Source organism: Copadichromis virginalis, linkage group LG8, assembly GCF_057382275.1.
Source record: "Copadichromis virginalis isolate Kocher_CV1m ecotype Utaka linkage group LG8, C_Virginalis_male_GT1.1, whole genome shotgun sequence".
NCBI classification, from domain to species: domain Eukaryota; kingdom Metazoa; phylum Chordata; class Actinopteri; order Cichliformes; family Cichlidae; genus Copadichromis; species Copadichromis virginalis.
This window is the reverse complement of record NC_140625.1, coordinates 18,686,535-18,713,743: the sequence shown is the minus strand read 5'-3', so window position 1 is coordinate 18,713,743 and position 27,209 is coordinate 18,686,535. Positions and strand designations below refer to the sequence as shown.

General features: G+C 39.8%; 1 protein-coding gene across 3 annotated transcripts; it reads right to left on the bottom strand.

Annotated features, from left to right (window-relative positions):
- Positions 1-290: 290 nt before the first annotated feature.
- On the bottom strand, positions 291-27,135 carry ccdc186 (coiled-coil domain-containing protein 186). 3 transcript variants are annotated; one of them, XM_085466295.1, is made up of 16 exons: positions 27,021-27,134; positions 24,568-25,558; positions 24,121-24,247; positions 22,490-22,618; positions 20,117-20,329; positions 19,642-19,761; positions 18,833-18,937; positions 18,085-18,183; positions 15,020-15,106; positions 14,793-14,935; positions 13,857-14,112; positions 13,247-13,436; positions 11,634-11,732; positions 11,158-11,386; positions 5,729-5,948; positions 291-3,149 (listed from the first exon to the last, which is right to left on the bottom strand). In XM_085466295.1, exons 2-16 carry the CDS (start codon positions 25,503-25,505, stop codon positions 3,066-3,068), a joined length of 3,039 nt encoding a protein of 1,012 aa, XP_085322421.1. In that variant the 5' UTR covers positions 25,506-25,558; positions 27,021-27,134; the 3' UTR covers positions 291-3,065. The 3 variants fall into 3 exon arrangements, 2 of the variants coding, with proteins under 2 accessions (XP_085322421.1, XP_085322422.1); XM_085466296.1 differs by having other exon boundaries at positions 11,652-11,732; positions 27,021-27,133; XR_014921966.1 differs by lacking the exon at positions 291-3,149 and adding an exon at positions 7,932-9,944 and having other exon boundaries at positions 5,885-5,948; positions 27,021-27,135.
- Positions 27,136-27,209: the final 74 nt, after the last annotated feature.

Below are 27,209 nucleotides of genomic sequence, written 5' to 3'. Positions count from 1 at the left end.
GAGGAGAATATCTGTGAAGCAGCAGTTTGGACTTTAAATCCTCTGAATGGAAGATTGCTTTGATGGACAGCGGCACAGCGACGTGCATGACCTCAAGTACCGCTGACACCGCTGCTTTTGAAGTGGGACCTAAAGCTGACAAAAGTCACTGAGAGGGAGGTCATATCGGTGCAAAAATCGCTTTGTCACCTGAATTAGGCTCAATTCCACCCCGCCCGATAAACAGAAACCAGGACAACAGATGTTAGTGTCAACAGGAAGGAGGAAAAGCACAAAGCAAGACTGCTGCAGAACATTCAAGATGAACTTAAGACTCATCTCCTTTTATTCCCTGAAAACATAGTATGTACATCATCCACAATCTTTTTTTTTTAAAACATCTCATCAGAATTTTACACAATGGCATATCTACAAATGTATAATATAATCACAGTTTGAATATTCCACAAGACAGATCAAAGGGAATCATTGCACAGCAGGAAAACAAATAATGGCAACTTCTCTCATTTTCTTTTACAGATCGGCACTCGCACATACTGAACACCATGTTTTCATATTCATCAAGGGAAACGTGAGGTTTGTTTTAGTCAGCCGCACAATGCTGCAGCATGGCTTCATTTCAAGGCTGTGGAATCGTGTTGGATCAGCGGGAACGTCGCCTCTCTCGAGTTGACACGCTATGACCAAAAATCAGACGCCGCGTATTAGCATGCCTCGGAGGATTTACTTGGACAATCCCATGCGACTGTATTGCATAGGCTGTATTATGCTTCTGTGCCAGAAGCAAACTGCCAAAATACAAGACTGGTAATCACCTTATTCAGCAGCAAGCACCTACTTCTTGATTAAAGATGCATGAAAATTTGGCATAATTTGCAAAAATGCAACTTCACTGAAAATCAGCTAAAAAAGGCTAATAACACCCAGAATGAAGACACAAACTCCAGGTTTGCTACCTGCACGCTTGCATACTGAGCTCACGTCGCAATGAAGTCAGTTCGAATGAAATAAAAAAGTCAACACACCGAAACCTCTGTGCAGAAATAGAGAGGCTTTAAAGACTCCGCGCACTCAATCCTGGAAACTTTCATCTTTATTAACATAGTGGTCCATTTTAACATAGCCTCAGGGTGAATTGGGGGGGGAATTGGCGTGACCCATAAAAGCCCGTTTCAGACTGTGGGAAAAAAAAAAGAAAAAGAAATGGAGGCTTATCTTTTGTGACAGCTTCTGCAATCAGATCAAACCAACTGAAGAGAGACTGGCATTGTTAAATTGAGTTGCTCTCTTCCCTTCATCCAAAGTGTTTGCGAATGTGTATCTCTCTTACTTAAATAGCTGTCAGCGAGAGACAAAAGCATTGTGTGTAGCTCGGGGATGCTGAGCTGCAGGTGTGTGTGTGTGCGTGTGCGTGTGTGCGCGCGCGCGTCTTCGTTTGGCTGACAGACTCTGCTCTAAATGCAAATCGCACGTTCCCTCTCGGTGGAACAAACTCCGGTTAAAGCCTATAAGCCCCGACAGCTGAAGCATGTACACAAGGTGTAAACACAACGAGGCTCGAGAGGTTAACAAAAAGGCACACATGCAGCCATGCACACACCATTTTAAATATCCACACACACACTGGGACAGGTGCTTGTTGCACGGACATGAGCGATAAACAGACCACATGGAGACAGACAGTCACGTTCAGAAACACAAAAAAAAGACAAAAAAAAAAGAGAAGAAAAGAAAAACAAATAGGATCAGCATTGCACTTTGTCCCTGGATATATTTCTGTTGGCTTTCCTGAGCTATAGCTACAGATCTTCTGTTCTCCCTTTGATTCATCTACATTTGATTTACTTCAATGGACTCAGTGACGCTACAAAAAAAAAAAAAAAAAGAAGAAAAAAGAGGAGTGTGACAAGAATACCTAAACATTTCAGTCTCTTTTTTCTCCCCCAACCTCCTACCAAATCATATTATACACATGGTGCTAAAAAAGTTTCCAACCACTGAGCATCTGCCAAAAATATGAGGAATGCTAATGACGCCGGAAAGCCGAGACATACACATCTTGTCTGGATTAGATGGGCTACTGCCAACTGATGCTAATGAACTGCCTACAATCTGAGTTTAAACACTAAGGTTAAGGACTAAAATGTTTGAGGTATTCATTCATTTAAACTGAGAGCAAAAAAAAAAAAAAAAGAAATCCACAGGAAAGTGAGTGATAAAGAATAACAGATATGAAATCACGTGTACTAAAATAAAACTCAGTTTTAACCCAACCTAAAAGAAAATAAGTGAAAATACGTTGTGGACTGCTTCTAGGATTTGCTGATGGCTGCCAGGAGGAAACTGAAGCAGTCTGCTTCCTTTCAAGTCTAGCAGCGGTATCGCACAGATGGTCAGGTCTTGCTGATGTGAAGAACCTTGGTTCACAATCTTGCACCAGCCACGGCTGATCTGTTTTCTTCAGGTTTACCTTTAAATATGGAGTGGCGTGCTGTCAAGCTGAGGAAGCAGTCTTTAAAAAAATAACAGCAATAATAACAATAATACATTTGGCTTGGAGACAGAGAGAACATGCTGGCCATGAGATCATCTCAGTGTATTTACCGTATGATGGATGGAGATCTGTGGAGCCTAATGTGTCAGAATGTCAGGATCTTTGCCTCTTGTTTTTTCTTTTAGCTACACTCCAGGTAGAATTTGCTATACATTCAGAATGAAGTCAATTATTTTACAAGGCAATTAAAAGTTTCAAGCTAGAAGCGACTGGCGTTAAGAGTCTTCTTGGTGTGGCTCGGGAGGGGGGGGTGATCCAGAGGTGAGCCAGAGGAAGATTTGTTGTGTCAGAGGCAAAAAATAGAGGGAGTTTTACAATATGGATGGAATAGAGATCATTCAAGTAGGTTTAGATAACTTGTTTTTCCCCAAATGGACAGAAACAGAGTTTGAGTGCTTCTTCACGAAACAGGCTGCTGGCACTTAGACATTCAACTCATTCTTCATGCGTGTAAAAAAACAAAAACAAACAGAGGTCCTCAAATAGTTCTCGGGCCTGTGAGGCGGTCGTGTCACTTCCTCCTCACGCCGTCCTCGGGATCCCTCTGCTGCTTTATGAGCTTTTCGATCTCAGCCCCGAGAGTCTGCAGGTTCTCCTGAAAAACAGAACAAAAGGGAAGATGAAGCATTAAAGCGGCACACGAGGGACCGGTGTGCTAGTTATAACTCTATTGTTAAAAACCGGCCCCTGTCTTGTCCATTTTCCTGATGTTTTCTGAAAATAGCAGGGCATTAGTCACACCGTCTGCAGAAAGCAATTGCCGCCATCAAATCTCATCAATATGAAGGACAATCATCGGCGGCTTAAAAATCAGAAAAGCCTGGATCATCCATCTCGGTAAAAGTGAAGCCTTGATATGGCTTTGTCTGAATATTTTACTGTCATTTTAACATTGAGTGTTTTTACATCATTCCTTCCTTCACGCTGCCAATCATCTTTCATCTGCAGAAAGAAGTCTGAAAGCCAGAAATTACTCCCACATTTTATTGCAATTTATTGTCTTGTTCAGGTTTTTTCTTTTTTAATGAAGAGAGTCTCTAATATGTAAAAAAACAAACAAAAAAAACCAATAAGAAGCTGACTGGCTGCATCATTTGGAAATATTTATGAAAGCTTGTTCCCACATAAACATCAACGTGGCTGCGACAATACATGTTGAAAGAGTGGTGACACTTTGCTTGGATTTATGTGGGCGTGTTGGAAACGCTAGAAATATTTTGTTTTGTTGTTTTTGTTGTGAAATCCACCAGATTGATTTTTTTGTCATTTTATTTATCGATTTATTTATTTTTCTGGCCCACCATGTTTGACACTGATTCTAGACACATTTGACATTTTCTATGTCGACATTTGCTTGCATTGCACTGCATTGCACACTGACTGCAGAAACAGACACAGCGGTAAATTGCCTGTAATTGTCTTGTTTTTATCCACAGCGAGCAGCATTTAAATAAATGACCTCTGTTAAAACTCACTGCAAGCCCGGCGCTGCACTAACTGACGGCAGCTACCTACTGAACGGCTCTGGAGGATTCAGAAGCCACGGAGAGAGATTTCCCTCAGGAGCCGGTGGAGAGCAAAACAGAGTGAAATGGAGAAACGCCACACAATCACAGGCTAATGTTGTTTTGGGTTGTGACTGCTGGTTACATCCACAAAATCAAATTGAGGCTGTAAGCTTTATGTTCAGCGACGAAATGTGAATAAATATGAGCAAATCAACATAGATACACAACAAGGTCAACACGCAGCACTCTGATAAATACATCCACACTCCAGCTGGGTGGGTAATGCCAGTCTTAACAAGGTTAATCTTAAAAAAAAACAACAACTACAAAAAAAAACAAAAAAAACGTCTGATCGTGTCCACTAAGGGGACATAAATAAATACTTTCCACATCCAGCCTCTACATGATGTCATATCCCCTCTCAAGTTTCAAACCTGAGAAGGAATATTGATCGATACGACATCAACAAGTCAGAAACTACTAAGTGCATTAAAAGACCGAAAGGTTCAGCACACTAAATGAGGATGGACACCATTAAATGAGGCTTAAATCAACTATGAATAAAGAATACATGTCTCAGTTACAGTAGGCCACAGTCTCTGTGCTCAGCGATAGCATCAATAATGCAGGCTCTGATCTGAATTGGACTACGACTTTCAACGTGTCGTCTCGAGTTATGTCAAGCTGACAAACTGCTCGTCGCAGGACTGTCAGCCTGTCAAATATCTCACAGAGACAATACGATGCATGCTGTGGCTGGCTTTGAAGCTTCGAAGAGCGATCCAAATATCACATAATGCCACTTAACGAAAGGGAAAAGGTGGTCTGACATTCACCCTTTATCACATTATTTTTAATGGTGGTTTCACAACATGCGGTTATTGACAATAACTGGCTGTGTGGCGCGGTTTGCTTCCTGCCATTAAACAGAATACAAAGGCAACGACGCAATGAAAAGATGCCATAAGAGATACACAAGAAATTTGACTGAACTTAACGCAATAATAATTTGTAAGATGTCGAGATGATAGAAGTTTAATAGCAAATATCTCAGTGTGAAACTTTGTGCTAGAGGCGCTAAAGCAGAGCGAGCCAGGCATCCTGCAGTCTCCAGGGCTTACAGAGGTGTGAGATTAATGTACGACAAGAACACAAACGCTAGAAACACAAAAACATCTTCCAACCGTTAAAATAAAAAACACGAACGCAGCAGAATACACCTTTACAAGCACGAGCGTGATCTGTGCAAATGAAGAAGAAGGGGAAATGCTACGCTGGCAGCTGTATGAATTAGAAATGCTGATGTGAATAATTTTTCGGTGTTTTGTGATGCGTCAAACTGTGAATCCACCAGTTTGACATCAACTCACATTTTTATATTTAGATTTGTTGGATTAAAATGGTGATTGCAGTGTCCGCACGCTTTGATAATGAAGTCACATCAGGCTGCGTCGCTCCAAAGGTGAAGCGTGACGCTCGCACGGCTGATTAATTATCCGCTCGAATCACAAAATAAAATACTTAAAAAAAATTTTTTTAAAAAGCAACTTAAGGCTGCAAAAGGAAACTGCTCTGGTCATCAATATCATCACTGCGTTTAAATGAGTTGTTCTGCATTTCAAGAGGAATACTCTGGTGCGATGAAGCCTGCTGGGGTACGCCTTACCTTCAGCGTAATGTTCTTCAGCAGCGTGTCCTCCAACACGGCCTGCAGCTTCCTGTTAATCTCCAGCGACAGGTCCAGGGTCAGCCCGCTGTCTGCCGGGTGGGAGGTGTAAAGCGAAGCCATGATGCCTCCCCGCCGGCTGAGGTGGGCCTTGTTAATATCAGATGCCTCTGATGAGAGGGCCCCTGTCTCCTCTCTCAGCACATAGCTCTGGATAATTCTGCAGGGATGAAGAGAGAGGAGATGAGTCAAACCACATGCTTCAAAAAAAAAAAAAAAAAAAAAGTAAAAGGGAATAAAGTGAATGCATCGGCTGGAGACTGCTGAGTGAAGAAAATTGAGAAAGTGGGATTTCATAGTTAGGAGCTCTCCATGCTCCCGCAGAGCAATAAACCATTTCCAGCAGCAAAAAAGGAAGAAGGAAAAAAAACTCAGCCGACATTACAAGAATACTAATCCCACTGGGATGGGCTGTTGCACTCAAGTACGCGGGATACATTCAGTCATAGTTAGAAAGAATATTATTGTGCCTGTCAGAGAAGGAAAGGTAATGAAAACGCGGCGTAAGAGCGGCCGACCAGGATTCAATTAATCAACCGGCATGCCTGCATGCGCGTATGAGAAAGTGAGATAAATCTTCATGTTCATTATACATTTTCATCACAGTAACAATATGGTGTCGAGGTTAAGCTATGTTTGTGTCACAGAGAGGGAAAGAAGAGAATTAATCAACTTAACAGCTCTAAACTTCCTGTTGTTCAATTTTCCCATCGCAGCCCAGCGAACACTGAGGAGCAAGTGTTTCCATTTAGAGGAGACCAGACCCATAGAGAGCCGCCACTGAATTTCAATTCATTACTGCCGCCTACATTCTTACTCCCCCCCTCCGTCAATATGTGACCAAAGACAGAGAGTGAGAGAGAAAATAATGCAAAGTGCAAGCTCAAGCGAAAGATGCTGGTTAAGTATGGTAGGGAGATTAAAATGTTAGCATTTTTTTAAAGTCTGCTGTCATATGAGGGAAGATATTTGAGTTAGACTTTAGACATCAAAACTGAAACATGCGCAGGCCTTTTTCAATTGCATCCGTATCCTTTCATTTTCCAATCACTTAATAAAGGAGTGCAGATAGCTGAAGAGGGCTGCGTACTGTCCTAGAGAAAAGATCAACAACCCAGTACTATAATCGATATTTGTAACCCGCTGTCGATCCAACCATAAACCTAAAGTACTCAACTATCAACTAGCAATGTGTAGTTCAAATTCAGGGTGGCTAGCTATAAGATGAGCTCAGAGTAGGGGGCACTTAAAATAATAAAAGCTGAAAGACTCGAGATTTTTAAAAAGATTCATTAGATAGGAATACAGTGTTTAAAACGCTTCTATTTCTATATTAAACACAACTACCACTACTGCCACCAAGACTCATTAAGTATTTATGAAAAATGCAAAGTAGGAATTAACACAGAACCATAAATGGAAATGAGTACAAAACATCATCCTGTGCTATGAGGAGCTTTATAGATCAGTCATCTTTCAGTCTGCAACAAGCTATGGATCCATTCTAGTCAATTACACTGACCTCCAGTGGTGTCTTTCAGTGTTAAACACCTAGATTTAGACATGCATGGGGGACTAAGTGATTCAAGAAGAGCCCACTGTTTAATTATTCCTGTTCGCAGAGGCATTTATGTGAATGTGTTGGGAAAGAGGTGAAAAGGGTCGGAAACATGCCTGTGATATTTTCATTAATATAACATGCATTAACGGCCCATGTTAAAATAGGTGAATCGAGTTGCAGGTACCAATCAGCATGCAGCAGCCTACATTTGTAAAAAATGCAAAAGCACCAGCAATTCAACCCGAACTGAAAAGATTCAATGTTTGCATAAACAGAAAAGAGAGATTGTTTTTAACATGCATTTTAAGCATCCATACTCAGAGATGGGTCCTGCTCCTGTTCTTTTATAATGCATGTGCTTTTTATGCTAATGTAAATCTAACACATAAGTAAAGCGAACATCTACCTCAAACTATGCTATGGTGTATTGATTCTAATCTAGCAAAGCAAATAAGTACATGGGTGCAAAATTATATGGATAATAGCTCTGCAAGTATCATAAAAGAGCCACCACCAGAAAATATCCCCATCCACACTCACAGAAAAACACATGGGCTACCACAGACATAAAATTAAACTTACCTCTAGACTAGCCTTGCAAGGGTCCATATTAGGACCCCAGTTCCATCACGACAGTGTTTAGTAAAAACAAAAAAAGTGACAGAAATTAAAGATGTGGCTACATGATGTGCTCAATGGCATGCACAGGTCGGCAGGGGGAAGAGATCAGAAATTTAGAATGACAATGACTTATTATTTTGAATCTAAGACTCAAAGGGATTTTTTTTCCTTCTAAAAAAGAGGGGCAGCGAGTCATGCATGCATAGCTTGAGGGTGGCACAACAGCTCAATTAAGAAACCACAGTTCTTAAGATTACAAACTTTGGACTTCAAAGGTCGGAAGAAAGAAAGCGGACAAAAAAAAAAATATATTGTGGTCTGTATTCAGAACATGGAGGCTATAAGCAGGAAGTAATCAGCTTCATTTTGTACAACAACAAGTACACCTGCTCAGTAAATGCAAATGCATGTGATGAGATCTCAATAAACCATAACACAATCCTTCATCCAGAAAATATGAAGGGACAACATCATGACAACAGCAAAAATACTTTAAGATATGACCCTGACTGGCAATGAGACAGATATCCCTGAAGTGATGCGTCCCATTATGCATACTTAACCCATTCACCAGTGTGGGCCCACAATAGCCTGCAACAGAGCCTGTATTCCTCTGATTTACAGTTATCATTGATCGCAGCCTTAGTGGAGTGAAAAGAGTGCTCTCCAGATAAATAGGTATCAACACCTCCTGAGCAGAAGGCCTCCGCCTGCTTTGTTCCCATCTGGTCTTCAACAGTATCATTTTAATTCAAGTCACATGAACAGCCAATTTAGACCTAATAGCCATAATAACCAGGTGTGGCAGTTGAGGGAAAGACATCACTGCCCTTGAAGGATGCTGCTGCTAATTCTGCTCGTTTTAGCTCATTTACTTCCAATCACATATACTGTACTCTATACACTGACCCGTCTTTGACTTCCTACACACATTACATCAACAAGCCACTCCGGGAACATAATGCAAGGCTGCGTGATGAGTGAAAATACATCTACAAATCACCAGGTAGCGATAAAATTGCTAAGTGGGAGGGACCATTTCTGGTTTCGCAATTATTTTTTCTTTGCTCCTGCAAGACTATTATATTGTAGCAATGCTACAGCTTTTTAACTGTAGCCGCAGGTTTCAGTCATTACAATATGGTTTCTGCAGAATCTTGTTCTGTCTGGCTTAGAAAAACAAAATACTACAATACCATTGATCTACAGCTACAGTTGCTAAAGAAAATAGACCAACGGTACTGTAAGACTAAGCAATATGGACCAAATATGATCCTGCATTAAAGCCATAAGAAGATTTCACAACTGAACTTTAGCCAATATCGAGAGAATGGGCAGCTTAAGACGATGCTCAGACCTGATTTTTCTGAGCAGAACAAAACAGAAGATCGACTGCATCACGTGAGTTCGCCAGGCTGGAAAAACACCATTTATTTTAGGCGATGAGTATCCTTGTTAGACACCTGAACACTTTACTGGACTTTGTGAAAACTCACTCAAGTCAGACCCCACTGCATATTCCTTCATGGGATAATTATAAGAAAGGTTTAGGGCTCAAACTGTTCAAATGGGGCACTGTGTCTCTCTCTGTGTTGCAGGCGTATTTGTGAGCTAGTGGGGCCACTGGGACTGCAGTGGACTGCACTGATGCAGCTTTAAAGAAAAAAGGGTTTTAGATTGCAACAATAAACCGTATCACTATCAAATATCTACTTTGAATAGATTTTAAATGTAAAACGTATTGTCCAGCCCTGACCAGTGGCACCCAGAAAGGCTCCTCCCACTTTCAAAAGTGAGCTTAAAGATGAAAAACACTGCTATGATTATGACAAGTGTCATGGATGTGGTATCGAAGATTAGCCACCAACTCTCCTTTATCTGAAACCCTTTAAGATTTAGCCGCTATGTATCAGTCTCTTTATTCATCACCTGCTTCGGCCTTACAGCTATCTTGTCAGTGTTCACCGGGCTGTCCTGGAGGGATAGGGACAGAAAGGCAAAAAGGACAAATTTACATCCCTGCTCTGAGTAGTGTAACCCTCCCACACCCGGCCCCGTGCTTAGCAGAGATTTTACACAGCTAAATTTAGCTTCGCAACCGTGGGATTCGTCCTCAATTTTAACTCTTAAATGTAGGTTGAGGCTAATGGATTCAATCCGAGTTTATGGCTGGGAAACAAATGAGAAGTGGGAAAGCAGAGATGATCCAAGTAGAATCAAGTAGGATGGATGAAAAGAAAAAAAACTGAAGCAGAACTTTAGCAAACTGTACAGCTGAACTATAGGACTTCAGTTATTTACCTTTCAGCTTTGAGACCTTCTGACTTTTTAAATATCCTATTTTTTTAGCTTTATATCATATCAAAAACAAATATATAGATTTAATAAACATATATTCATTGATCATTTTATCCTAGTATACCAGTATAGCACACGATGGACTGCGAGGCCTTAAATGTAGAATACGCAACAATGCGATGAGATTAATATCGTCCAAATGTCCTTTACACTGGCTTTTTCATTGCAGGTGATGGAGATGAATATGGATGGAGCATCATTAAGCAGTCATACACATGCGGCTCCATGTATGGCTCAGACTATAAATAGATTTCAGCGAAGTTTGTCATGAATGAGTCAGTGCCTTCATGGGTTAGGATCCAAAGATTAGAGGGTGAGACAAAGAAGGAAGCAGAGCACCGTAAACTGTCTGTATGGGGGTCAAGGTCAGCTGAAGCATCCTTTCATCATTTGGAAAATCTGTGTCGAACCAAGTTATGAAATGAGATATGATACGTTCAGCGCTCAGAGCTTAGCTGTCATATTGGTCAGGGTGTTTCGATGTTTAAAAAGTGAATAAAAAGAACTGAACGTATACGTAGCATAGACTACACATCCTACTTTAAGTTGTTAGTTTTCTTAAAAGGCAGAGGTTGTTTGCAGAGAGTTTCATTTTCTCAAACCTGTAATATTACTGCTATCTTTTAAATAAAAGCCATAAAGCCTGAAACACTGTATCTGAGACTTTTGTGCATTTGCACTGGGACTGCTGTCAATTTCAAACCTTTATTCATAAGTACTGCTTGAGCACGCAACAATCAAAAAGATTCCAAAACATTAGAGGTAGAGATGCAAGAAGTTGTGTCATTTCCCGTTTTCTGCTTCCTCTATGTTGGTCCATCCCACTCACTTGGTCTTTTTGCGGATCTCTTCCACCAGTTGCTTGATATGGTCCTCCATGAATTCGATTTTCTCCTGCTTCCGAGCTAGAGCCTTTTGCAGACGGACGATACGCTCAACGAGCACAGCCTTGTCGACCTCTGGGAAACTGTCCACAACCACCACCGAAGGGCCCGACTGGCTCTCTGGTGACCGCTCTTCAACGCCACTGCTGCCGCCATGACGTGCATTCAAAGAACCTGGAGCATCAAGGGGATAGACACACATCACCAATGAACAATTTTCACTGATGTGGCTTTGATCATGTAAGAATAAGCTGTGAAATATTGCTTTCCTGTATGAAACATTGACTAGATACAATGTTTGGGGGGTTTTTTAGAAGAAGAAAAAGAAGAAAAAGAAGAAGAAGTAGTAGTAGTATCTATCCCATTGAAAGGCCCAATAGCAAAAAATAAAAAATTACAACTTTAGGTGTTAAATACTAACCAAATCTTGGAGTAGTACCTGAGGAACTGGAGCGACTGCCCATACTGCTGGCATCCCGTTCGCACCCTCCATTCTCAACTTGCTCCAGCCTTTTTCGGGCTTTAGAGAAAAAGAAAGATTTGTTAACTGTCAAAAAGTGACTAATACCAAGATGTCATTGTCACAGACACTTTGTGAAAATCAACATCACTGACAATTAAATATTATGAAAATGAGCATCACAGCTCAGCTGAACTCTCGGAAGGATTCAACCTGAATAAACATGACACAGGTTGCTTTTGAAGAACCCTGCAGGCTCAGCAAACCTTCCAAGGTTGAACAAAGGCTTGAAATGACTATGCTGATTAAGTGTAACTGCTACACTGATGAAAAATTACTGTTTCTGCCAAGAAAAATGTCCTCTCTAGCCTACAAGACAGCTGAAAGTGAAAGGATTGATCACAGAACATAAAAGTGCTGAACTTTCAGCTCTAAGGTTTTTCTTTGCTCCCAGAGAAGAGGCGAGGGAAGCTGGCTCACCCTGTTAGGTATAACCACAGCAGGGATCCACCTGTACACTCATCAATCACTTTGCAGATTCTCCTCGTTATGTGACTCTGTGATAGTGTTCCTCTTTGTTTTCTTATCCAGGTATACTTTAATTGCCCTGACACTATTTTTGCGATCATTGTCATGTTGATTTCCAGATGGTATTGTGTTGAGAATCTCTTGAAGGTTTTCTGTATTCATGATTCCAACAGTTTTGACAAGATCTCCAACACCACTATTCCCAAATCATGACAGAGCCTTCACTGTAGGCTGTAGACACTCATTGTCTCCTGAAGTCCTTCATACATAGATGGCGATTTCAGAATCAGAAGACGGGCCAGATACATGTGTCAGGTTTTTGCTGGCTTTTTTCCCCAATTCTTAAGGATATGACTTTCAAATAATGTTTATCTGATGGAGATAATTTTTCAGGCCTTGCACTTCTTCTTTTATCCTCAAATTTTTTAAAGCACACACTGCACACCATTCTGAGATATGCCAATATTTCACCTAATAGCTCTTTGGGAATCTCCTTGCTGGTGTTATCTTTGGAACCAAAAAATAAGAACATGAGCAAAATGTCACAGCAAATGTCCAAAAAGAACTATGAAAGCCCTTCGATAAGCCTGGAGAACTATTGCTTAAGACTACTTTAAAAAAATGACGAGAAGCTGGCTCCCTGGAAGCTAAATCTAAAGAAAAATGAGGTGAATCAAGACTTTTCTGCAGTACTTTATATATATGAATGACAAAACTATTGAAGGGTTGATAATTCAATGAAATGATACAATTCTCTATATTACAGTTATTCTGTTGTTTCATGACAGTTAGCAAAGGGTTTGTCACAGTGGGTGTCTGCACATGTTTGATTTGCACAGATCTCTTTGAGACCGGTCTTCTCCTTAGATGGAACTCGGGATTTTTAACTTGTTAGGAAAATGTGTAAAGCACTAAACAACCGAGACGCTGCCATTTTCCATGATAGATGTTTGAGAAATCATCTGCCTTTTCAAACCAACCTTTATTATTATTCTAGACTTTCTATACAAAAACAAGAGATGCATAAATACATTAGGGTATCTGACCTTGTGTTAGCTGTTTTGTGAGGTCTTTGATATTAGCAGCTTGCTTCCTTTTCTGAGTCACCAGCTCATCCCTCAGCTCTTCTACTCTGGTTTTCAGTTGGGCCACCTCCGTCTGCAGTGCTGCCCGCTCCTCCTGCAGACTCTGCACCTCTTGTCGTCTTAGCGCCTCTTCCTGTTTCAGTTGCTGTGACTGCAGGATTAATGGTGTAAGAAAAAAAAAAAAAAGACTAATGATGTAATAACACCAATTATATAGTAGTAATATATATTGGAATGGCTGCTTGCTTTAAAAACAAAATTAAAAAGATATTTTAAGACTTTCTCCTGAATTTTGAGCAGGAAAATGTCATTACTTATAACAACACAGTGATCCACTGTATGTTTTCTCAGTTCTGCTTCTACAAAATGATTCAAACATTTGATTAGAAAATGTATTTCAATCTTTCTTTAATCAAACCAGGAAACGTGAGCAGACGCTGAAACCAAAACAATTTGATAACAACTTCAAAAAAGAAGAAAAACAAAGACAAAAATGAGTTTAGTATCATTTTTATCTTTCATCTCATCAACAAATGCATTGTATCAGATAGTGCATTCAGAGTACGCCAACCTTGTCTTCCAGCAGCCTGTTGGTCTCCTCCAGCTTTCCTTGAAGCTCGGTGAAGTTGTTAGTTAGCTGGTCCAGCTGAGACTGTAGTGCGTTGCTCTCCGACTGAAGCTGAGCGTTCTTGCTGCTCAACTTCTCAGTGAAGCCCAGTAACTCAGCTTCACGCTCTCTGCTGCCTTGTACATCACGGTGCAGGTCAGCCATTTGATTGGTCAGGCCATCCACTTCATCACGAAGTGATTTGATTTCCTGTTCATCGCTACATCCAGAAAACAATAAATAAATCATTAAATGGGCTTTAAATGGGCTCAATGACTAAAAAAATAATAATAATAATAATAATGGCAAGCTAAACATTTTAACTGTTCAATATAATTAAATGTACATGGATTGCATTGCTTATTTAGGTAAGCCTTTTCTTTTGCACAAATATAAAAATGTTTCAGTTTTCTCTACTGTGACTATCCCTTCTTTCTATTAAATCATCTTCACATGGCCATCACAGTCACACACCCACACAGGGACCAGAGTCCCTTTCCTGCCCTCTATGCTATATCTGTCTCTGCTCTATCTTTAAATGCTCTGATGAAGCAGTTGAGTGAGAAAAAAAGAAGAACAGGTAGTATATTACAAACTGTACATTTCTATAAAAAACTGTCATGTCAGCATGGTAATACAGGTCCAAAGCAAAACAAAAACAAAAAAAACAAAACAAAAACTTATACTAAACATGCTTGCTCATAGTGAAATAACAAATGTCACTTTTTTGTGCATTAAGTATAGTTAGGCCCTTTAGTTGATGGTGCTTCAATATTTGTTACTATGTAAATGTGCTATCTTTTATTTATTTCTGTCAGATGCCACATATGCAAAACTGCTCTGTTCAGTGTGCGGTGGTGTCCCATCACACTTCCTATATGGGTGAGTGTGTGGCTGTACCATTGATGCTGCTCCTGAAGTGCAGTCACCTCTTCGAGCTTTTCTCTCTGGCGGCCAATCTCCGTTTTTTGCCGGTTGATGATCTCCCTGTACTTGGTCAGCTCATCCTCCCACCGTGGACGCTCATCCTCCAGACACTTTAACTAAAGAATAACACAACTTTCTTGCAGTGAAGACCTGGAGATATCCTGTGTGCCAATGTTTAAACACCTGTATGTCGAACAAACCTTTGTGCGTAGCGTATCAAGCTCATCCATGGCCTCTTTATAGCTCCTCTTCAGGTCTTCCAGCTCTTTGGCTTTCACCCGGTGTAGCTGCCAGATGCAGTAGATTGTCCATTAGATATGCAACCACTGTTTTGTGTTTTGCATTGCTTCTGTAAAAATAAGCTCTTAAAATAAGCTATCAAAAGAATACCCAACAAATTTTCCTCTCTTTTTGTTCAGTCTGGTAACTCACATACACAAAAGTTGATTATGGAGTTCCACAGGGTTCTGTCCTGGGACCAATACTTAAAGAAAAAAAAAAAAACAATTATAAAAACTTCTCTAAAGCAATATTATTCTGCTATGCAGATGATTACCATGATAGCCAGTTTATGTATGTAGCCATCCAGTTGCAAATAATTGCAGTCTAATTTAAAAACGCATACAATAATGAGCACAAATCCTCTGCAGCACCTATTTGGTACACCCCGACTGCAAATAACTGGCTGGTTACATTTGCTTGTATTCTGGTCATCTTCCTACATAAAAGCAAGGTTGCTGAGTGCCATATCGTGTTGCATCCTGCAGCAACAATGTCACTATTTGTGGAGAAATTTCTGAATTTTTTTTTTCAGCTCTTTTCAGAGCTGGATTTAATGTGAATTTCTGTGCATACAGACTGCAACAGTTTTACAGAAGACAGATTTGCAACATTTGCTGATTAATTACAGACTACATTCAACCTCAGGTTGATACCAAACAGACTCCATCTTATTGCCGTTTTGTCACTCTGAAGATGGCAACTGAATGCGAGTGGTCATAGACCTGCCAAAGTCAACAAGATCACAAGTTGCAATAATTCTGGCCCTGCCAGTCTCCAATTACTGTTTACCCTAATGTCACCAGACCCTTGTTACTCATGCTTTATATTTAGAAAACCTATTATTTGGCCCCAAAAACCTCTGAAATCTAATCAGTGCATAACAATACCCTGCCCTCCAGTACTACTGAGACGACTATGGAGTCATTTTTCACCAGGACTGGTCGTTTGACTTGCAAATGAAACATGCAGTTGGGGCCACACCTGCTTTCACTTCCACACTATACTCAAAATAGGAAACTCTGTGATTCAGTGATGTTGAAATACTAGCCAGCATATTTGTCTATAAATAACATTGGTCAGAACTCTGCTAATTCTGACTAATTATTACAACTTAAGTTCAGTGGTTTTACAAAGCAATGCAACTATCGGTCAAAAAAGAAAATCATACAGTTGCAGAATTTTTAATGCAGAAGCCTTCCTGGGCAACCTGTGTGTGTTATAGTAATCTGTTCATTAAAGTTGCTTTATTTATGCATTAATTAAGCATGTGAAAGCAATGACCATCTTTTTAACAAAGCCATTACCAGTGCTACTGAAAGTCAACTTTTCCCAGAAGCTATTAGTAGTCTGTGGTAACCACGACAACATGGCAGTAATGGAGATGCTGGTAAATTTTCGACTGTTGATTCTTACATTTATCCCTTCCAATCTAATTTTATAGCCAAAAACCAATGGAAACTTTGTACTTGCATTATTTATGACTGAGATGCATCATCACTTGAGCATAACACACATACTAAAATAAACACAGGCTTGGACCAGTTTATTCATCAGCAGAGTAGTGACATCTGCCAAAAATCAACATCCATGATAAACCCTGTCCTAAAAACTATTTCCACACAGTATCAGTGATGGCCCTGCAATGTACTCTCCAGTTACTGGGAAGAATAAAATCTCTGACATAATACCTAACTGGATGAATCTCTTTATGATCAAATTTCAGACCCCTGAAGAAAACAAAACAATGTAAAAAACATCTGCCACCTTAAATCCATCAAAATGTAAATCTAAGACCATCTCATTTAAACACAGACATTTTAAGGACTTTCTAGAAAAACAAAACAGGCTGTAGAATGAAAACAGGAGATGTGTGATGTATCCTGAGTTGTTGTTGAAATGCACAGCTTCATATTGATTATTTCTAGGCCATTTATTTTTAAAGTGCATTTCCCTTTAGAGCGGGAAGCAGCAAAAAACAGGCCATTGTGTTTGGATTGAGTCCACGTTTGTGCCTGCGTGTAAGGCATGTCTGCTCGGGGAGCGCGAATGCCAGTTTGTTATCTCGTCCAAGTTAAGGCAATTACATCACTCAAACTGAGAAAAACAGGCCAAAAACATTTTTACTAGAAGAGCTGGCATCGACAATCAATAAAAGGCTGAATAATGGCTTGGTGAATCACAGCGTATGTGCAATTTTGAATTATTGTTTGTTTTGTCTTCTGGTGCCTCGTCACACAGATAAAAATCGAAATTGAGTTCACAAGTAAAAGTAAACCTTCATTCATCAAACAGTTATGTCACCCACTAACTATTGTTTTTGCCGTTTTGCATCAATCGTTGTCCAGGAGTGAATATGGGGATCTCTACACGATAAAAATCAGTGCATCCTCACAAAAAGCAGAGCTAGATTTCTCACTTGGAAAGTCAAAGAAGCCCCACCAATCCCAACTTCATAATCCAAGATTGCAGCAGTGTGAAAAAGCAGTATAACTGCAAAACATAAACTCAGGATGACGTCTCTCCCAGCTCAGACATCCAACTTTTAGGATTAAAGAAAGCAACACAAGTTACAAATCTTTAGTTTTATGCAGTTTAACCTCATTATCAACTAAGTGCACAAACGTAACCAATTTATTTAAAGTTCCTGTTGTTTTTTGTCAGTGTCAAAGGCTCCTTCTAGCAACCTAGTTTAACAAGTTAATCTTCAATAAAATGGGGAGGGTTTTTTTTATTTTTATTCTCTACGTTAAAATTCTCTTTTTTGTGTTATTATTACATTTTCCCCAATTTTTCAGTTTTCAACTCTTGTTAACACAATCTAACAAATCTACTGCTTATTCAGTGAAAATCCTAATGCTATAATGCAATGTAGTAAACTGAACTTGACATGCAGATGCTATGTTTTGCCTTAGGAGGGCAAAGTGGATGATAGGATTGGGTACACATCTCTGAGAATGTGTTGTGTATGCGTATTTAGTTTCACCTCTAACTGGTCTGTTTGTTCCTGCTTGTGTTTCTCCAGCTCTCCTTTCGTCTCCTTAAGTTTAGCATCAAGCTCATTGGACCTGAGTTCCTCTGATTCCTGAAAGAGAGTAGACAGTGAAGATTTTAAAAAACAAACAGGGCAAGAGAAAAGTCAAATACAGTGTAAAAAGACAGCCTTAAAAAAAAAAAAGAATAAAAAAGAGGGGTCTCAGTTGAAGGAAAATATTTTTATAGACACAAATAACAGGGAATAACTGCCAGTAATGATTTTCCATTTGTGGTTTATGTCATATTGTTTTATTTTTAAGTCTTACTTTGTGATATGCTGACACTGTTGTCTGCGATTTAAAAAAAAAAGGTAATAATCTTTCTACCACAGAGACAGAGACTAGCACAGCTCTTTGCTACCATCACAAGGTACAAATGAAAAATGCTTTTCTCTTGAAGCAGAATCGGTCGTGCTCTAGTTCAGTTGTTACTGAATAGCATATTTTTAAATTCTATGAAAAGAACAATGCCGCGGCAATAGCGTCATGCAGTCTTTGTCTGCACGCGTAATAGCATGTTATAGTTAAAGATCAACTTTTGTGTTGGGTTAGGCCATTTATTCAAAAGTAAGCCAACTGTTTGCAGTGACAGATACAAATCATGCACAAATAAACACTTATTCAGACTGATTCTGGGAAAATCTACTTCTTCCATGGTCTTGAGCAATCTGTTATTTTCCTGTGTTAAATATCACAAACCTGGTATGTTCGAATCATGTCCTGGCAGTTCTTGCGGATCTGCTCAGTCTCTTCCTTCGCCTGGGCCAACTTGGACGTGGTCTCTCTCAGTTTGTCTTTAGTTTCCTGCAAATAAACACAAATATGCTTTTGTACTATAGCACTAAAGCACAATTTTAAGATGCACAGATACCTGTCAACCACACAGAAAAGTGGCTCAACAGCTGCGACCTTCAGGAACCACCGACTTTTTTTTTTTTTTACCATTTCCCCTCTGTTTATAGCCTCATATTTGCTTGGAGTCACTTCAAAAATAAAACCATTAGTTTGTAATAAGACAATCTCAAAAATAGCTATGATGTTAATGATGATTTTCTTGCAGGTCCATTACTGTACCATTTTCACCCCATTTCATTTTGCCTGTGACTCACAAGACGCCTCTAATTATGTTTTTTTATGGCGTGTCTGCAGACAAAAATGACTGAAGGAGATGTAATTTGTATGCTGGCGTAAGTCTTTGACAAACAACCGGTCTTTAAACAAAAGGAAATTAACATTAACCAGAAGAGGAATGCTGTTTTAATAATATGGGTAAGGCATACTCTGAAAACTGGAGCTGCATGTAGTCATGTAAATGTGTCATTTTAATTTTTGAATAAAATTTGGCTCTAGCATGCTGAGGTGCACATGCTCACTCTATAATATCATCGAAATCCTGAGGATAATATATGCAACAGAGGTCAAATTAACCTTGTACACCTCCTTTTTTACCTTCATTGACTATTAAATTTTAATAAAATAACAAAAAATAAACACAAAAGTTACATTACCTTGTGCGCATCTGCCTCACTCTTTAACTTGTTCTGGGCCCATTTGACCTTGATGAGATGGGAGTTGATCTCCTCCTTTAGTTTGTCCACATCTCGAGTCAACCTGCCAACCTCCCCTTCCTAAGAACGCAGTTCAAAGGACAGATCAGCAAACAGATATTTGGTTGGGAGCCAACATTTCTTTTATTAAAAAACCTGCTTTTTGTTTCTCACTGATAGTTCTAAAAGGGTCCTACATCTGCAAACCACCGTAGGAAGAATAAATCTATCGCCCACACAATGCTCGCTTCACTGAAAAACTAATATAAGGTCGCTTATGTGATCTAATTTTCACTGTGAAGTACTGTGTATTCAAAGCAAAAGCTATGTCTATTTTTTTATTATGTCTAGTGGCAAATTAGGCTGAATTTAAATGAGTTCAAATAGATAAATACAAAACTCTCTCTATAAAACAGAGGCACTATAAAATAGTCACCTTTGCTTCATACAGCTGCTGCAGCCGCCCTTTCTCCTGAGCCAGCTGGTTTCCTCGCAGGGCCTGGCGATCCACCTCTTTGTTGGCTTCTCTCAGTTTCTTCTCCAGACTCTCTTTATCCCGCCTCAGGTCGAGGGCCTCTTTCTCACCCCGCACGTATTTCATCACCATGGTCTCCTTCTCTTGCCTCGCCTCATCACATTTCTTATTCACCTGGGGAGTTTTATTTTTTTAATATTAGGAGATGTCAGTTGACACTTCGATCACTGAGATACTCGTATTGTTAGGTCCTTATACATATCACAAAAACAACTGACGTTTCTCTTGGAACTGTCCAACAGCAGATGGCTGAGGCAGTGATTTATCAGCTACCTTACTTTGCCTTCCATAACCTGGACAAGTGACAGACAGCTGGAGAAACACATGCACCCTCCCCAGATGCAGTGGGGGTAGATTTCAGGACTGTCACTGTTCATCTGTCAGCATGTCAGCATTTTACAAATGGAGCCAACAAGCTTTCCATTTGCCAGCTATATTAAAAAAAAATAAAAATCTGCTCCTTATTGAAGGCAATTTATTAGCTTATTATTTAGTAAAGGACAGTAACGCTCCCAGGCTTTTATAATTCCCATATTTTTCTTTTCTTACACTAACAAGGGCTTAACTGTATTTTTTAAAATGATTCAGTAATTCATCAACGTAATTAAACAAAATGGGTTTTTTTTTTTTAAAAATGGTAGGAAATGGTATCAAGGAACCAAAGAAGACACATTCAGTCAGTGAAAGCTTGATAAATAAATATGTGCCATTTAAGCAGCTGATGTGTGTATGGCTGAAACGATAGTAGGACAGGCTCTGCTAACACAGTTAAACATCTAAAATAATGTGTGGAGGAAAAATAACATAATGGATGCTGGAGGTTTGCTCTGAAAAGAATAAGCAGCAAGTGGATAAACTACTTTGTGTGCTGCTATGCATCCTGCAGAGGAGAAAAAGGCTTCTGCCACCCGCTGTGGTTTATGATGGAGCTGAAGTCTGTCAATGGGCGATTCCTCTGAAAGGCAGCTGATTACACTCTTTTATTTATTTGTTGCACAGTACTTGGGATGGCGTGTATTTGCACAGGAGAACCTTATAAAATTGTATTATAAATTTAAGAAAGGCTGTGTACGCCTTCTTTCTTGTACAAAAGCACACGGGTCCACCAACCACTGTGGGGAAACTCAAAGGAAAGAAATTATCTTTTATTTGGCACAAAGCGTCTTTAGATTAACAATACCAAATGTTTTGATCCTCGGGGGCTCCAGCTGATTATGAGCGGGACACACTATTAGTACAAGAGAGGAATGATTCAAGAGAAGGGCTTAAAGAGAGACAACCAAGTGCAAAATCAAACCCCTACTGCTCATTGAGCAGTGAAATTAAAAATTGTAAAGTGTGACAAAACTGTCAAGAGAAAAGTCCCTTCCATGGTTTCAACCAGGTGTGCAAATGGTTGGATGAAAATGTGCTTCCCTGCACTATTCGTTTAACAAGTGATTAAATCTGCAATAACAAGAGTTTGCTGTGCAAAGACCTTGAACATTCAGCTGCTAGTTTTGCGCAAACAGCTTGAAAGAAAATGAGAATACAAAAGCCTGAGTATTTTTGTAGTTAGACTTCATTTTAACCATTTCAGCAAGTACTTTAATCTAAAGACTAACACAAAAATATTTAGAAGAGAATGTGACATTGACATTTATATTTTAGAAAGCCATATCTCAAACTAGAACCTATAGCAAGGGGAAAACTGCTTTATGTGCTGCCATGTATCCTGCCCTGATACCCCTATACTCTATTCAGCAAATAGGTGCATTATTACACAATGTGAACCTTTCTTCTATAAACAGAGTACATACAAAAAAAGCCCCTGACTGTTGTGAATGATGTGAATGACTAGTCCAGAGCGCTTTGTTGTGGTTTGAATTTAATTAGCTGTCTGAGATGCAGTTTTTTCACTATGCGATCTCTCGCCAAGATGCTGTAACATTAGTTCTTGTCAGTACATTAATAACACCAACACCATCAGCAGGCATTCATAAAATTGGTGGCAGGAATGTGCACCGTTATATCTTGTGAAGCTCAGAAAACCATTTTACCTACACTTCAACAATAGTGACCCCCCCCCCCCCCAATCCAACCACTCAGTGGAACTATAATATACTCCCCCCCTCCCTTTAACATTTTTTAAAAAATGTAAAAACTGTGATAAACCTGGCCTACTGATAAGACAGAAACGAGAGCAGAGGTGCACATAACTTTAAGACTGAGGCAAAGCTAATTTGTGCTACCAGATTATCAAGGATGCAGGTGAATAATAGGTTCCAGTTGTACCTGTTCAATCCGGTAACCTGTCTCCTTCTGCATCTGCTGGAGAGCAGCTTTAGCTGACTGCTCCTGGTGAACAAGTTTATCCCGCGACTCCTTCAGTTCTTTCAGCAGCTCGTTCACCTTCGCCTCCAACTGCAAAAACAGGAATAGACAGTGTAATCAACTAGTTGGGCAATTTTGAAGTCTGGGCCACACCTGGGATAACCTGCTACGCAGGGTGACAACTGAGACAGAATGTGGAATAACTACATTTAGACAGCGGTGTCAGGGCTTTCAACCCCTCTAGATACTTGTACTGTAAACATGGAAATACTCCATTAAAAAATAATGACGAATGACAGACGAGAGCCTCTTCTACCTGAAATATAATCTTTTAATCTGATTGTTTTATGGCACAGTCTTTATTTTCTTATTACATTTCTGAAAAGTAAACAAAATTATGAAATTATTTTGGATTTTTGCTGGACAAAAATGATCCAGGCATATACTGGATGCGTGTAATAATAAAATTACTCCTGTCTGTCTGCTAGGGCAGTGCTTAAACAAACCATGTTACCAAGAACATATTAACCAATTATTGTTGCTTCCATGGCAACAGCAATGCTTAACTGAGCACGATGAATAGAAACGCACTTTATGTTTGTAGTTGTAGCTAGGTGGGTAAGCTTTGTAAGAAGCTTTTGTGGTGGGAGAAACCACAAAAAAGGCGGGATATTAAAAACTGCATAGAATTCACACAAATGATGATGTTCATGCCCATTGAATGTTGGCAATCAGTACACATCACCGGGCTGTTTTGTTTGACTCGCCTGTTTACCAGTTATACACAGCTGTACTCCAATTTTTAATCAAACTGATATGTGACAGTGAAGGGTACAACTACACAGGCTTGCTTCTCCCATTTTAAACAATACAAAACAGACTAATTATTTTCTTGAATGTACCCTTGTTCTCTAACTAGAAAGGTGCTCAGATATCCATCCCAGCAACTTAAAAGCATCAGGTGTGTCCATGGTTTTTGTATTTTGCTTAATGCACCGGGTCACATTCCATCACAAGTGCCAAAACCAAGGTTGAATTTGACAGATCAAAGCATTGCTGACCTCACAACTTTGCCAATTTCAATTGACTTTTAACAGACTCATACCACTGAAAAGCAAAACTCCACAAGATAACTTTGGTGAGGTTTGATCTGAATATCATTTTTGCCAAGTTTGGTAAAAACCACAAAAACATGTCCTTACAAAACATATACGCCAGCACTCCAGTGTGGTGCTTTGAACACAGCTTGACCCAACAAATCCAACAGGAAAAAATTGCATCTGGTTCAAAAGGTACTTGTATGAATGTCTGAATACTGATATGTCTGACAAGAAATCAGATTAAAAACACTGAAGTGGAAAATTTTCTCAGTGATGGAAAAATCATTTGGTTAATGTGCTTCCATTACCATTTTTTATAAGTCTCTTGGAAAAAGAACAAAACTTGATGACACATCCAAATAAATATGGCCTATTAGTTTGGAATATGCTTGACTTTGACCAAGTTTTCCCCCTCATTACTTGAGTTTATATCATAAACAGTGAATTCCATATAACCCTGAACAACATAAGAAAGCATAGGGGCACACTAACCTTTGTAATGGTGGCAAAGCGCTGCTTTTCTGTTTCTGTCCTCCTTTTGAGCTCATCTCTCATTTTGTCCTTCTCTGAACAGATACCCAGGATCAGCTCCTGATGTCTCTTGTTTTCCTCAAGCAACCTGTACAAACAAGAGAGCACGCACAATCTCAATTCAGGTCAAGCCCATATAAAGTAGTTTTTGAATCTCTAAAAGAATCTTGACTGCTGCTATTAAGGCCAAGAGGCATAGCGGGACAGGAAAAATCTGTGGATTATACTCTGTATTCATCACAAAAATTAATGCTTAGGTTTTGACATAATTATTCTCCTATGTCTGCTTTTTCAAAGTAAGAAAAAAAACATTAAATGAGTAGACTGATCCCATTTAAAAGTCAAGTACAGTAAATATGGCACTTTCTAATGACCTGCGATATGAATATGTAGAAAATACCAACTTACTTCTGAATAGCCTTCTCCTGTTGTGCATATTTGTACTGCACACACTTCTCGAAGACTACCATGCATCCCTCCTGGTCCGTGGGGAGTCCATTGACAGGTGAGCTCCCTTTCCGCTCACTTCTATCGTCACCATGCGGCAGCTGACAAGCCAAGAGCTCAGACTCAAGCTCATCTAGCAGTGACTCTTGTGACAGTGACCGCTGGATCTGAGAAATAAGCTTTCGGCTGCAATCAGTGTCATAAGGACTTGCAGAAGAATTTGAGGGAAACAGGTTTTTGGCACTGGTTTGAGGGCTGGAAGCAAGCGAGGAGCTAAAGGTGTCAGAGATCGGGGTAGAAGGTCCATTAGAAATACCGGAGGTTGTTGTTGAGTCTGTGGGTGAGTTTTTGGAAGTGCTATGGACAGAAGAGGATGATGGACTCTCAGCTGAACTACTATCCTCAGCAGGTGATGGCTCAGTGGGGCAATTTGTAACCAAGAGCGATGGCTGTTCATTGCCATTTGGAATGGTAGCATCAAAAGTCAATACGGTATCTTCTGTCCCTTTAAGAACAGAAGGAGAGTTTTCTACTACATCCACAGTAGGTACTGGGGCTACCAAAGTGCTACCACTCTCATTTGAAGGACTTTCTGGAGGCTTCCCACTTTCCACTAAAACAGTTCTGGTATCAACAGGCTCCTCTTTCACATCTGGATGTTCATGACTGCATGTTTGAGCTTCATGTTCCGTCTTTGTGTCCATCTCAGCAAGTGCTGTAGTCTTGACTGATTCACCGTCAAGCTGCAATTCATCTTTTGCCTGACTGCAGGTTTCCGCCTCCTGTGCACTGTTGAGAGAGATTTCTTCCTCCTCGTCTGCATTAGACGTGTTGACATTAAGGAGATTCATCTGGTGTGATGCCGTCGTCAAGGACTGAACCTCTGATCCTTCCATCATTTATGTATCTGAAGCAGGACTGAGGTGTACCCAGGTCCTCCTCTGACTCAAATCTGTGTGACAGAGAGAAAAAAAAAAGACTGAATGGAAGCAGACCTAAACTATTTATTTGTTTTATTCACACCAACACAGCAGTTTTTCCGTGAACAACCTGAAATTCCTTTAAGTCACAGATACAGCACCTGGATTACTATCATGTTTTCCCTTCCTTGTTAAGCTTAAAATTTCCTCATTGTAGTTTATTATGCAACCAAAAGGAAGCCTAAACTCAAAGAATTTCCCAACATACAGCCTCATTTGCTGCGACACACACAAAGGGGTGTGGACCTGTAAAAACCTGTGGTGAGATACAGCTTGAAGAGCATGGTACACACATAAGATAGGCATTTACGATTACTGCAAAGCCTGAACTTGCTTTCAAAATACATGCATTCAGAAGTCCCACAATTAGAAACATCCTGTTTAATGAATTCATTCACTTTCACTTTTTATTATGAAGGGACTCGTGCATACTCTCCAGTCAACGTAAAGAATAAGAAATAAAACAGCAATGGCTGAGAAAAAGAAATTAAAGACAGTTTATAATTTAAGAAAATGTGTCTGCTAGCAGATTTGCTCTAAATGGTTTAAGGTTAGTAAACAAAGCCGTCCTATCGGAGTCTGAAGCCTTAAATTACAATTTTTTTTATTTAAATAGCGTTTTCTCAGCATTTACCGTGTTATTCATTACTATGATTATTAATAACTGGGATCCTTTAAGTTATTCTCCCTTTAACAATGTGTAATCGTGACGCCCCTTTTCTGTTTCATGTCCCGAAATCCTCCTCATTTGTCCCACCTCTTTCAATACCATCGTCTAGCACTGCTCTTATACCAACTAAGAGCAGTTTCTTTATGTTATTTACACTAATACATACAAGCATTAAGCTCACCATTACCCTGCAGTCATAAATGTAAGGCTGCAGTTACAAATCGGCGTCTTCTGTTGACGCAGTAAAAGCGCAACAGCTTTAACAGATGCAATGCAGAAGATGCTCCAGTGACGGGTGCCATGCAATAACACAGGAGTTATTGTAATGTAGGCAGTCAGTCTTATTAAAACATACCGTTAAGTGTCCGAGCTTGCTGTAAGCAGCAGGCCGACGTCCCGCTTGTGTTTACTGCTGATTAATCTACATTTCGCTTCATTTAACGTTAGCAACACCTTTGATGGCTTTAGCTCGCTAGCTATTGATTTTGCCTTGACAGGGCTATGAAAACGAAAGGAAAAGAAAGACTGGCGTACGACATAGAACACCCTGTGAGTAAAATATAGCTACTAACAATAGGTTTAACGCTAAACTACAGACTGACAAACTGTAAGCGGGCAGTTAGCCTAGAAAGCTAAGCTACACTGATAAGCCTTGTGTTAGCTCGTACAATCCAATCATCTCATGCTTGACTTAGCGCAGCTAGCGCTAGCATCGAACATAAATATCAAAGAAAGCTTAATAAAGGCTGTTATAAGTTACCCACCGAGAAGGAAAACCCCATGGTGTGCTTCGATGTGGAGACAATCGGGGTAAAAATGAACTTTGAACCTCCCCTGCCTTACCAGCTGATCGCACAACAAGTCAGTCACTTTGATATGACACATCAACAAATATGGCCACTGCAAGAGAACCGATGAGACGATATAAACCAATGACAGCCCAGTGAGAAATG